We start from the raw sequence: 11,831 nt of genomic DNA on the forward strand, positions 1-11,831 counted from the left end.
GTGAAAAGGTAAAGATAAAATGCAGAAAAGCAAGTTAAAGTAAATGAATTTTTCTTAAAGTGTAAATAACATGGTGTTCAGGATCATACATTTCGCTCAACGGATTCGTTTCTCGCTTGACACTTGGATATTTTGAGTTTGTGAATTTTCGTAATGATTTTGACACCTCCAACAACTTGTTCCTTAGAAGTTGACACGTTTTAGCCGCATGCATTTTGCCCTTGGATTTTGTCTCAACGTGTACTTTCGAATAAGTCCAAAAAACTGTTATATTGCTCTTCTCCGCACCAATCCATTGCACTCGAAGACTTATGCTAACCTTTCCGTCGATTTCTTGACTGCATCATTTATCGTCGAAATCTTTGGACAATTATTCCAAAGAAATACGTTAAGTCCCAACTTCTACCTTCTGCTTGAAGCTTTGACTTTTTGAGCTGAAGAGATTGTGTAAAAATGCTCATTTGACTCTCCAAGTGTTGCTTAGTTTTTTCCTGAACCTCTCTTTCATACACCGAGGTCACTGTGGACGAACATCCAGGGTAGCAAATTGTCCCCCTAAAACACTACTTTCGACTAACTGGAGATAATGTTGTTTTTTAATCTTCCCATACTATGCCCAGTAATGTGCTGACATCATGGTCATCATGACCACTTTACCAAAACGTCACTTCGAGACGTGCTGACACAAAAAGCTTATCATGTTTCTAATTTTCAAGGAGAACATGGGCCATGCAGATCAACGGTTTGATTCCACTTATAGGCAAAGAACATGTGTCCCACGTTTGGTGCCATTTGTCAAAAACAAAACTGAATAAGTTTCTCTCTTTCTTCCTATAAATATCATTTCTCCTCATTTCTTCTTTTTCCTTTCATCTATTGATACATCATCCATCAAATTCCTTTTGACTCTCTATTCTTCTCAAACACAAAAAACCTTATACTCTTCTTCTTCAATCATTCATCATCTGCAATAATGGCTGCTCCTTCAAAATCAAAGAGTTCAAAGGACTAAAGATTCTCTGCCTCTTTCCACCAGACTCAAAGCTCTAATCATCGTCGGCAACCACGAGTATGTCCCTGAACCACCAATCCAGGATGAGAAATATTTTATCTACAAGTCTCACATATTAATTGCTTTTCTATTTTTGGTGAGATTCACGCGTTTATGGGTTCACTACCTTACCCTAAAGCTAATGTTGATGAACTGAAGGGATTTTTCCTTTTTTACCACCATACTAAACCCATCGTTAGCATGAAAAAATCTACTGTCAGTACAACGAACCCTAGTGACAAACCCATTGTTGATGTAAAGAATCTCAATGAGTAACCCACTGTTGATACAAAGAATCCCAATGAGAAACCCACTGCTGATTCAAAGAATCCCATAACGTTAGACTACATGAGTCATACTTTTTGAAATTTTTGTTCCGCCCCTTCAGTAAAGAAAGTTGAGGGCTACATTTCTTGGTTCGACAAAGTCAAAATCAAGAAAGCATAAACCTGGAAAGATAAGGGTATTTAAGATTTAATCTAGTTGTCAAAAGCATGACCCCCTTACTGCCAAAATATGTTTGTCGCCTCCTTGTATTTTTAGGAGAGCACCACCAATACATTCCATCTTCCTTGTGGTATGGTTACACCTACCCTTTTCGACATAGAAACCATTACTAGCCTTCGTCCAATTGGGAATTTTTTTGACCCAAACACCAAAGATAAGGATACCATTAATTTCGACACTGACAATGCTAGTTTTGGAAAATACATTGCTGACCCGTGACCATCATGACACCACCATTGTCGAAGTATCTGACTAGGAACATATTACTTTCTTAGCGTCGTGGCTGTCACGTTGTATCTTCTTTTATAAGTCTTTGAAGGTGGCGAAAAGATTTTTGACTTTAGCTAACCAATTACCTGACAGTCGAAAAAATTTGTCTGAGTCAAATGATACTAGGTTCTTTGTATGAGACCTTAGGACTAGCTCTCGAGACCCTAAAAACTCTCAAATCTGGAACCAAACTTCTATTAGATGACCCTTAGTGGCAACTCCAATTATGGCTAAATTTCATGTTTGAACCATCTTTGCAAATCAACACACCAAATGATTATGACGAGGAGATCAAACATCATAGGGTCAAAGGTGCTCGACTAGCCAAATAACTCATACTGATAGTGGTCATACTTTGCAAGAAGCTTTTACAAGGTACTTCCTGATGTTTGTGAAACGCCACAACTTTACTCTTGCAATGACTCCTTTCGTAAAATGGAGTCATGGACCTGAGTGGTTCACCCGTGAATTTTCTGCTCCTAATGCTGACCATGAAGCTTGATCCATTGAGATATGGAAAGCTTTTCTCAATCCCAAACTCCTTTCGACTAGGCTTAGGCCATCTAAGAATAGTGTGAAAATATTGTGCTATCAGTCTAACCTAGTGTCTCGATAATTTAGGATGAACAAAATTTTGTCAGTCCTTTATTAATCAAAATAATGAACTCTACATATCCATTGTCGATTTCTCTGAGGCCCAATATACTGAGCGCCTGGATCGACATGCTACTGACGGTGTTCAACTCACGCCACTGTCCTTTCGACCATCCTTTTATTGTATCATAGAATTTGATGCTTGGCGGAGAGCCTACCATGCCACAGAATTTATTAAAGTCGCAAAATTGTCGCAATATCTAACAGATATTTTCACTCTCTTGAAGACGAAGTTTTAAAAAGGTAGAGACAAACATGTAAAAGAGATATAGGCTTTTCAACGCTACTTTAAAACTGTGTATGATCCAAATGATCTTAGTCGAACTATTCGTGAGGCAGCAGCTGTTTTAAGGAAAAAATTATTAGCAAAACTTTTTGAAGATTCTCCATAATATAGAGGACAAATATAAATTTGCTTTGACTTTCATCCTCTCCAATTTTCCCCCTTTGCCTAACAGCGAGTTGGCTTTGACTTTTGAACCTCCATTTTTACGGTGGTTTATTTGTGGGTCATATATGAATGTTGTCAGAATGAATATTTAAAACCTCAATTTACTTAAATATGCAACAAAAACAACACATGATATATATACACCACTTTGAAGGGGAGAGTTGGAATATTACTTTTATCATTAGCATCTATTAAAATATTATTGTATTTAATCATTCCTTTCTTTGTTCATCTTCTAGTATAGTTGATTAGGAGGTTCTGACCATTTATATATATATTTTATTACATTATAAGATAGTAAAAGATTCAGCCTGAGCATATAAAAAGAAGGATAAGGTTTTAAAAATTTACAAAATTCATGGATATCTCATATCTTCACTTGGCGACAAAATGTAGTGTTAAGAAATTTTGTTATTCTCCAAAAGAAATTATGAGTGCATATGTTTTCTAAATGTCGTAGAAATTATGAATGCATGGGTCTTCTCCCTCCTTTTCATAAATTACTATTTACCATACCATTGCAATTTATTATTATTTTTCTCTATTATATTCAACTATTTTATTAACTATAATTAATAAAGATATTTTAATAAAAATATATTAATAATGTAAAGAAATTTTATCCTGTCAATTAATCGTAACTGTCAATGGTAGCTGTCAGATTTTATAATTAATTAATAAAAATATTTTAATAAAAATTTAATTAAAATACATTAATAGTGTAAAAAAAATGATAGCTGTCAGATTTTAAATTATATTTAACTTTTATTTTTATTATATTTAAAATAATAATTATGAATAGCTATGATGTATACCGTATAAAACTTTATAAAGTTTTTTACACTTATCATACATATCGATTTATCTCTTCTAATAAATAATATTAATTTTATTATTAAAATCATCAGATCAAATTATTATATTTTAAATTGCTCAAATATCACACTTACACTTTATGAGTTCGAGTATTTGTTTTTCTAAATGTTGTAGTCTTGTCTTGTCTTGTCTTAGATTTTGATGATGTCTTTTTTCAGGATTAGATTAGGTGGCTGTGTGCTTTGTTAATCTCATAGCTAAGAGTTTATTAGGCGATTAGTAAATCAGAAAAGCAAGTCTTACCCAATAATGTTTTAAAAACCGGACCAGACCGGCCAATAGGACCGGTTGAATCGGGAACCGGCCAGGTAATCGGTCTGGTTCGATTGTTGGATCAGATATGTCATTAAACTGGTATGAACCGGTCAAAATCGGTAAAATTGGAAAAATCGACGATTTTTTAGAATCGGTGATTTAAATGCATTTTTATATTTTTTTTTATTTTAAAAACTTAAAACAACATCATTTTAATTATTTTAATGAAAAATTAAAATTAAAATTAAAATTAAAAATAAAAAATAGAAAATAAAAAAAATAAAAATAAAGATTTTTGGATGCGGTTAATTTTGTTACAGGTGATTTTGATATTGAAGAAGGCTATACTAACATTAAAATAACCTTTTCTTCTTTGAAATTAAATTTAGTTTATTATAATTTATTCAATTAGATTATTTTGCGATTAAATTTTCTTTGCAAATATATATTTTGTAATTTTGTACAATTTTATTATGTGTGATACTTATGTTTAAAATTTGAATTTAAATTATGAACTTGTGAATTATTTATTTAGGATATGATATTTTTAAAAAATTTAAGTGCCGATTATATTTTGTAGAGACTGAATCATCATGTTCGACATGTTTTATACCTATATAATTTTGTTATAACGACCGGTCTGTTCAACCGAGTTATCCAGTTTAATCCGGTTTAGTTATGTAGTTCGACTAATGACTCAGTGGTTCGACCAATAAACCATTGACTTAGTACCCTCACCGGTTTGATGTTCGGTCCGGTTTTTAAAACACTGACTGCCTTACCTAACCTGTTAATTTGACAGATAACAAGGTCTAAATACTTAATCAATTAGTTTGGCAGATACCAAAATTTGGTAGATTAGTATTATGCACTAATCGATTAGGGTCAAGAGACAGTGACAGAAATAGAATGTAATGACATGTTCAAATTAAGAATTTTTTTTCAAACTAGGGTTAAAGGCATTTTTGTATGTAAACAAGTGTTACAATCCAGGCTTTTAGTACATATTATCATGCCTGCAAGTTTCACACAATATTATTACAACATAACAATTACTTCCATGAAACCATCTATAATTCATATCCAGGAAACCTAGAGTTATCAGGTGCAATCAAATCAAACCAAAGACATGCTGTCCCAGCAAGTCCATGGAAGAGAGAGTAGTCATTGCCACCAGTAAGAGCTTGCCCCTCAGCTGCCAAAGCTCTAGCATTATCATACAAAAAACAAGAGAATGATTTTGCCCTCTCTTCATATATACTATCTTTAGTTAGTTTGTAGAGTGAAAGAAAGGCATAGGCATTTCCAGATACGCCATCAGCCAGTCCCAATTTCTTCACTAATCCACTTTTCCACACAACTTCTCCTGCTTCTATTGCTGCATCTCGTAGTTCTCTATCATTTGGAAAAACCTGCAACACACATATTCAAAAGTCATTATCATTGTCATATTGGTCAAGTCATTATCATTGTCATATTGGTCCGGACCGGCCAAACTAGTTCTACATTTCTTGGCGTAGTAGCCAGAGAGGCACGGATTTGAGATCGACCAGAACATTGGTAGCGGAAAGGATCACGTCGCACCCTACTCCATCGCATCAACTAGGACAACTGTTATGGGCTGGCCAGGACCGAAACATATAGGGTTTATTATTACCTGTGCTGCTTTAGACAGTGTAATGGCCATCCCAGTTGCACCATGACTCCACTGCACTAACTTATCTCTTGGATTCCCTTCACTTGATGGATAATTTCCACTATGAGGAAAACGTTTACTTATCAAGTATCTCAAAGTTCCCTTAACATCCTCAGCATCTTCACTTGGAAGTGGAAAATGAAGGAGCACATGAAGAATACCAGCAAGACCATTTGCTGCACCTAAGTATCTAGTCCCATGCCACCTATACATTAACGGACAGTCTTTGATATCAGACGCTCCGGCTCTACCGCCAGCCAATACTGCATCAATAATAGCCGTTAGAATATCTTTGGGCACCACATCTTCTCCGAGATGCTTGTTTACAAATAATGCAGCCCATGAGAATCCAGCTCGTCCGTAGAGAAGATCATATGACATTCCAAATCCACCTTCCTCTGGTCCAACAGGCAGAGCTCTTTCTTTTGCCACCTACAGATCATTAAAAATGATTATAATATTTAGTATCAATATATCAAAATTAAACTCTTAATTAAGATTCCATGATGAATGAATGTTGTTGTCATTACAGCTCTTAACTAAACTCTTCAATTGAATTTTTTTTTATTTTAAAGTTAGTATCTAGGTCTTGAGATTGACTAATTCAAAAACCGACTAATTTAAAACCGACTAATTTAAAAAGATCAATTCCACCGTCATAGCACGGGCAATCAAAACCAAAACTTGGTTTTGTTTTATATGGACTTGTCCAACATAAAAATTGTTGCCATCTAACTGAATTCGAAAATGAGGGTTTTCAATTAATGAATATTGATTTTACCTCAATGAATAGACCCAAAAACAGGTCACGTTTTGGAAGGTCCCCCATGTAATTAGCAACGACAGCTCCAAGGGCATATACTCCTCCTCTACCACACAAAAATGTCACGTGCCTACAACAATCACACCAATTTTAATATCTTTTCATTAGATTACAGGTTTAAGAGTAACAGACAATAATAGTCACTGAATCAGTGTCTACTTCATTCACACTATTACCATTTATAAAGATTAGTTAATGATAAAAAGGAAAATGAAAAGAAATAGAAATTTATTTTATTAAAGAAATTCATAGTTTAAGCAAAAAGCTTGTGTATGCATTATGCAAGTATGAACAATCAATTTTGTAATGAATTATTAAAATATAATTAATCAATTAACACACGCATTAAAATGACAGTGATACAACTAAAAAAAGTACCTGAGGGAGGCACGTGCGACAGTGGCACACGTGTCAATGATCTCCGAGCATAAGAACAAATCCTCACGGCAACCGGTAACCTCAAACGACCTCAGGCAAGTGAAAGCCGTACCAAGCAAACCGGTATACACCGTCGGATCAACCACTTCCCGCCGATTCCAATTCACCTCCACCACCTGCATCCACAACAATTCCACCACAAGTTAACCAACACTCTTCAAAATCAATTCCATTATGAACTACTAGTACAATCTATTAACACATACCTCGTCTTTCAGAGAAATCGCAGCTTTCAAGAACGTTTCATTCGGAAGCAAAAGATTCACAACCGTAGGATTCATTTTCTCCGCGATCAAATCGGATGGTTCGTGTTTGGCCTCATCGTGTCCATTTTCAATTACTGAAGATGTCATTGTCTCTATGGTTAGAAAAAACTGGAAGCAGAAGAAAGAGAATGATCGATAAGGGACTGAGCCAATCCAAGTGAATATATTCGGTTACTTGATTTAGAACTTTATAGGACTGTGAGAGAAGAAGCAACGTGTTGAGCTGTGGTTGTGTGTAGTGGCGGTGTATGGTAAGATAATACGCTTGCGTGCCACGTAAGCAATATTTGTAACAAACTCAGTATCACGCGAATCACGTGTGTTATATGGGTAAGATATTTTCCTCATAATTCGGTTGTTGGAGTGCACATGATCAGATATACATGTGGTAGCTGTTATGAGAATTGTTTAGCTATTTCAGTTCAATTGTTAAGGTAAACCAAAGGAAAATATGGAAGGATTTGTTTGATTTTTCGTGTGAAAGACTATGGTATTTAATTTAATGTGTGGGACTTGTTTCATTCATGGGAAATTTTCAGTTATAAAAATATATGATTTAAATTCCAATTGCTTAAAAAGGAGTTAAGAGAATATTTTTATGTTAAATGTGTTACTATTATTTTATTATTTGTTGATGGTAAACAATTTGAATTGATTTTTAATATAAACGTGCTTAAGAAAGGAGATAAGGCAATAATTGTATGATTATTTTATTGTTGTTGGTTGAAAGGAGATAAACGTGCTTAAGAAAGGAGATAAGGCAATTGCTAGTTAGATAGGATAACATAAGTTGGTGACTTTTTCTGTCTCTTAACTTAAGGTTTAGTCTTAGAATTGTTCGTGTCCTTTCTTGTTTTAAGTCCCTCCCTTATATATTGATTCACATATCTAAATAGGAGGTAAGGAAGACAACGGTACTTCAATGCCAATGAATTGTCATAAAAACATATAATTGTTCATTATGGGATTGAGTAGATATTTTTAGACATAATGACTTCACAACGATAAATACTCATAAAAGTTGTTTGTGATATTCCGACTTGGGTCAATGTGTATGACTCTTCTTGGTCTTCTGTTTAACCCTGGTACTTCACTCTTATCATATCTTGTCAAATAATCGGGATATGGAAGTCGGTTTTTACATGGTCAGTCTTCTACTTTCATCTTATCCAGTCTATTCACTGAGACGATAAGATGTACACAATCCATCAAGCGCGAGGCTCTAAGTAGCAAAACACTTAAGACCATTGAATTGTTGGTCGCCGATACCCTAGATAACCTTCCCAGGATGTACACAGTCCCCAAGCGTGATGCACTAATGGGAAAAGCACTTAAGGCTACTGAGTTACTAATGGCTCTCTTCACTGTTAGAACCTAGACTGGTTCGAATTTTGGATAGCATGTTCTCTGGAACTTGATTCTGAACACTTTTACGCAATTGGGACAGTTATTCTCACTTGGTTGTATTTTACGTGGACTTGATCATTGTTATATCAAGGAGGATGAAGATGAACATTATGTTTTTGTGAGTGAGTTAATCATTCTAAAAAAGATTAAGAAAATACAAAAAACATTATTCAGCTAGTAATTTTACTGAGTTTAGGCATAGGGTACAAACATCATTGATCATCACATCACTACAATCCTAGACTTAGACAGACATATAGTATGGCAGATTATCAATAACACTTCTCCCACCAGTTTTTCAAATGACTTGCACTGAGTGCCTTGATCATAACTTCTGAAGGAGTTCCTCCGTAAGAGAAATTAGTCCCCGAGTTCTTCAATCTTGTTTACCCGATCACACTTTTCTGTAGTAAGTGCACGCTCAGGCCCTACTTGTCCAACTAATCTCCAGATACCATCGTTCATGATTAGTTCAGACAGTGCTCTTCCATATGGAATGTGAAAATGTGTCTGATTTCTGGATATCTTAATGGTGTCCTTCAGATGGTTGAAAATAGTTTTAGGAAGGTCGATCCTATAGTGGTGTGTTAGAAGAAACACAAACACTTTGTCATTGTGGGTCATGACATTCCTTATTGGCATCCTAGGACAAAGATTTGTTAGGGAGAATTTGAACCAAATTTTAGGATATGGGAGGAGGTGATCAAGATTGTTTGGTTCATAAGGAACAAAGTCATCAAACAGGATTTTTTGAAAGATTTTACCAACCTTAAGTCAGATTGAAAATCATCAATGGTGACTCCAAATGAGACACAGCCTGTAGCTTTGACAATTGACGAGATGGTAATAACAATGGGGAGTTTGAAGATTTCGGAGAGGATGGTGTTTCCATCATCACTGATTCTGGAAAATTTCCAGAATTCTTTTACCAACTCAGGAAGAATCGGACCTCAAAGCATTGCGAAGTAGTTTGACCAGTACTGGATTTGAGAGCTCCATATTAATTCCCCTACATCATCCTTAAGAAATGCACGGTTTGGAGCCTTCTCAGAGATGATTCTCAGATGGTTCACATCTCCACGGAAGGTCATGGCAGACATGCTTTTGATAAAGATGAAGAAGATTTGGATGGAGGATGAGAAGTATTTTGGTGTTGTTTGGCAAATGAAAGTGTTTTGATGAATAGTTGTTTTAGATCTTATGATAGTATATGTAGTAGATGACAAAGAGATGTTAGTTAAGATATGAAAGGATACTGACACACGCCTAAGAGTCTAGTCTTTTCTTATTAACTTTAGTGAGCATACAGGAGCAGGCAAAAGACACTGACATACGTTTAAGTGTTAGAGTCATATTTTTGTTTGAATTAGATTTATTCAAGATATGGTTGTTTAAACAAAAATAGACAACTAAAAATGAAAACAGAAGTTAAAGCTAACTTAGAGTTACAACATGTTGAAGCGGTAGAGGGCAAGCAACAAAAGTTTTGGAAGTATATATCCGAGAATTATCGTGTCCACAGAGATGGTCGTTAGAATGTTGTTCAACGGTTTCTACGGTTTCGAGATTTGGTTTGAATGGGTTGAAATATGAAAACGGAAAAGTAAATATTAACACAAAAAGAATTCATTCTTCGGAAAGAAAAGATTTATCAAGTATTACATACAATCTACTTCTCACAAACTTAAACTCATCGACTAGTTATACTCAACCTACAATACTCGTCAATGTCACTCAGCATCGCTCACACCCTAAGAAATTTCTAACCCAAAGTAGAGAGAACTACTATATCATCTCGGCGACGATCTCTCATCCAACCTCAACAACACAGCAGACATCCATATCAATCGTATCGACGATCTCTCAACCGACACAACCAACACGAAAGCATTAAGCCTCGACACTCATATAGATTGTTAGCTCTAAATCTATGTCTAGAGTTCAGAAACTAACAGATAATCATCCTAGATAAGGATTCAAGAAGTTTATCTCTACAACAACCCAAATCCCTAGCACATAGCAAAAATCTAAGACAACAATCAACCAAGATTTGTAAAGCAAGCTTTATATAATGCCATGGGGGACAAATATACATGACTTCAAAGTAAATACATATACAAAACCCAACAAATAGAGAATACACAAAGAAGAAGAGAAATGAACCAAATATCTCCAGGTTTGTCAGCTCCGATCGATGATCAATCCACCTCCGATCAACCAAATGCAAGCTCCATAGTTGTTTTCTAAGCTAATCTATCCAAAAAATGATGGTTGATAGATTGGGAAAAAAAAACCCCCAAAACATAACCTAAAAATGTGATTTTCTCTATTTAATGACATTCCAAAACGCCTAGACCGCGCTTAGCGCGCTAATCCCGCTTAGCACCCTCAACAGAAAGATGAAATCTTGTTTTGGGCATAACTTGAGAACCGTAACTCCGATTTGCGCCCGGTTCGAAGTTTTGGAAAGCTTATTCCATGATATATCTAAAAATGAATAAATGGAAACCAAATTGATGATTTTTATCATCCTTATTTTGAGATTTATCCGCCGATGAATTGCTCAAAATCGCGCGTTTGAAGTGGTGTCTTCGACACTTTATTGATCATGCTCCAAATACGCATCAATACCTACAAAATGAATAGAAAACTATCAAACGATACATAAATGAATAAAAAACACAAATAATATTTAATATCTACAAATATAACGAAAATGCACGCGTTCACGCATAAGTTGTGGAAAAAGAGACGATAAGTGTGGTAAAACTATATACATAAATAACTACAATTTGACACTTATCACAACACATGCATGCGGGATTGATACACATTAGTTTGTTACACTTTTAACCTCTAAACATATTACCCTTTGTTTAATAACGTATTCATTTCCTAGAAAGGTTAGTGAAGGCATGGTGAAATAGGAGTTAGTGAGAAGTAATGACACACAGACACAAACTATTGAACCTAAAAAAAGATAAGAGAGTTAATGAGATGATTTAGACCAATTTTTAAGAGTAAGAGAAAATGAGCTATGCATGGGTGAAATAGTAGAGTGGGCGGCAATGCAAACTGTTTATCTAGGCATGCAAGAGTGATCTATATATATTCTTAATACCTTTATGACAAAAATT

General features: G+C 35.0%; 1 protein-coding gene across 1 annotated transcript; it reads right to left on the reverse strand.

The window, feature by feature from the left end:
• Positions 1-4,965: 4,965 nt before the first annotated feature.
• LOC131655756 (lanC-like protein GCL1) lies at positions 4,966-7,452 on the reverse strand. Its single transcript, XM_058925563.1, has 5 exons — positions 7,228-7,452; positions 6,962-7,137; positions 6,542-6,653; positions 5,722-6,192; positions 4,966-5,476 (listed from the first exon to the last, which is right to left on the reverse strand). The coding sequence occupies exons 1-5, from the start codon at positions 7,372-7,374 to the stop codon at positions 5,135-5,137; spliced, it is 1,248 nt and encodes a 415-aa protein (XP_058781546.1). The 5' UTR covers positions 7,375-7,452; the 3' UTR covers positions 4,966-5,134.
• Between the last annotated feature and the right edge of the window lie 4,379 nt (positions 7,453-11,831).

The sequence above is a fragment of the Vicia villosa genome, linkage group LG3 (genome assembly GCF_029867415.1).
Source record: "Vicia villosa cultivar HV-30 ecotype Madison, WI linkage group LG3, Vvil1.0, whole genome shotgun sequence".
In the NCBI taxonomy this organism is placed as follows: domain Eukaryota; kingdom Viridiplantae; phylum Streptophyta; class Magnoliopsida; order Fabales; family Fabaceae; genus Vicia; species Vicia villosa.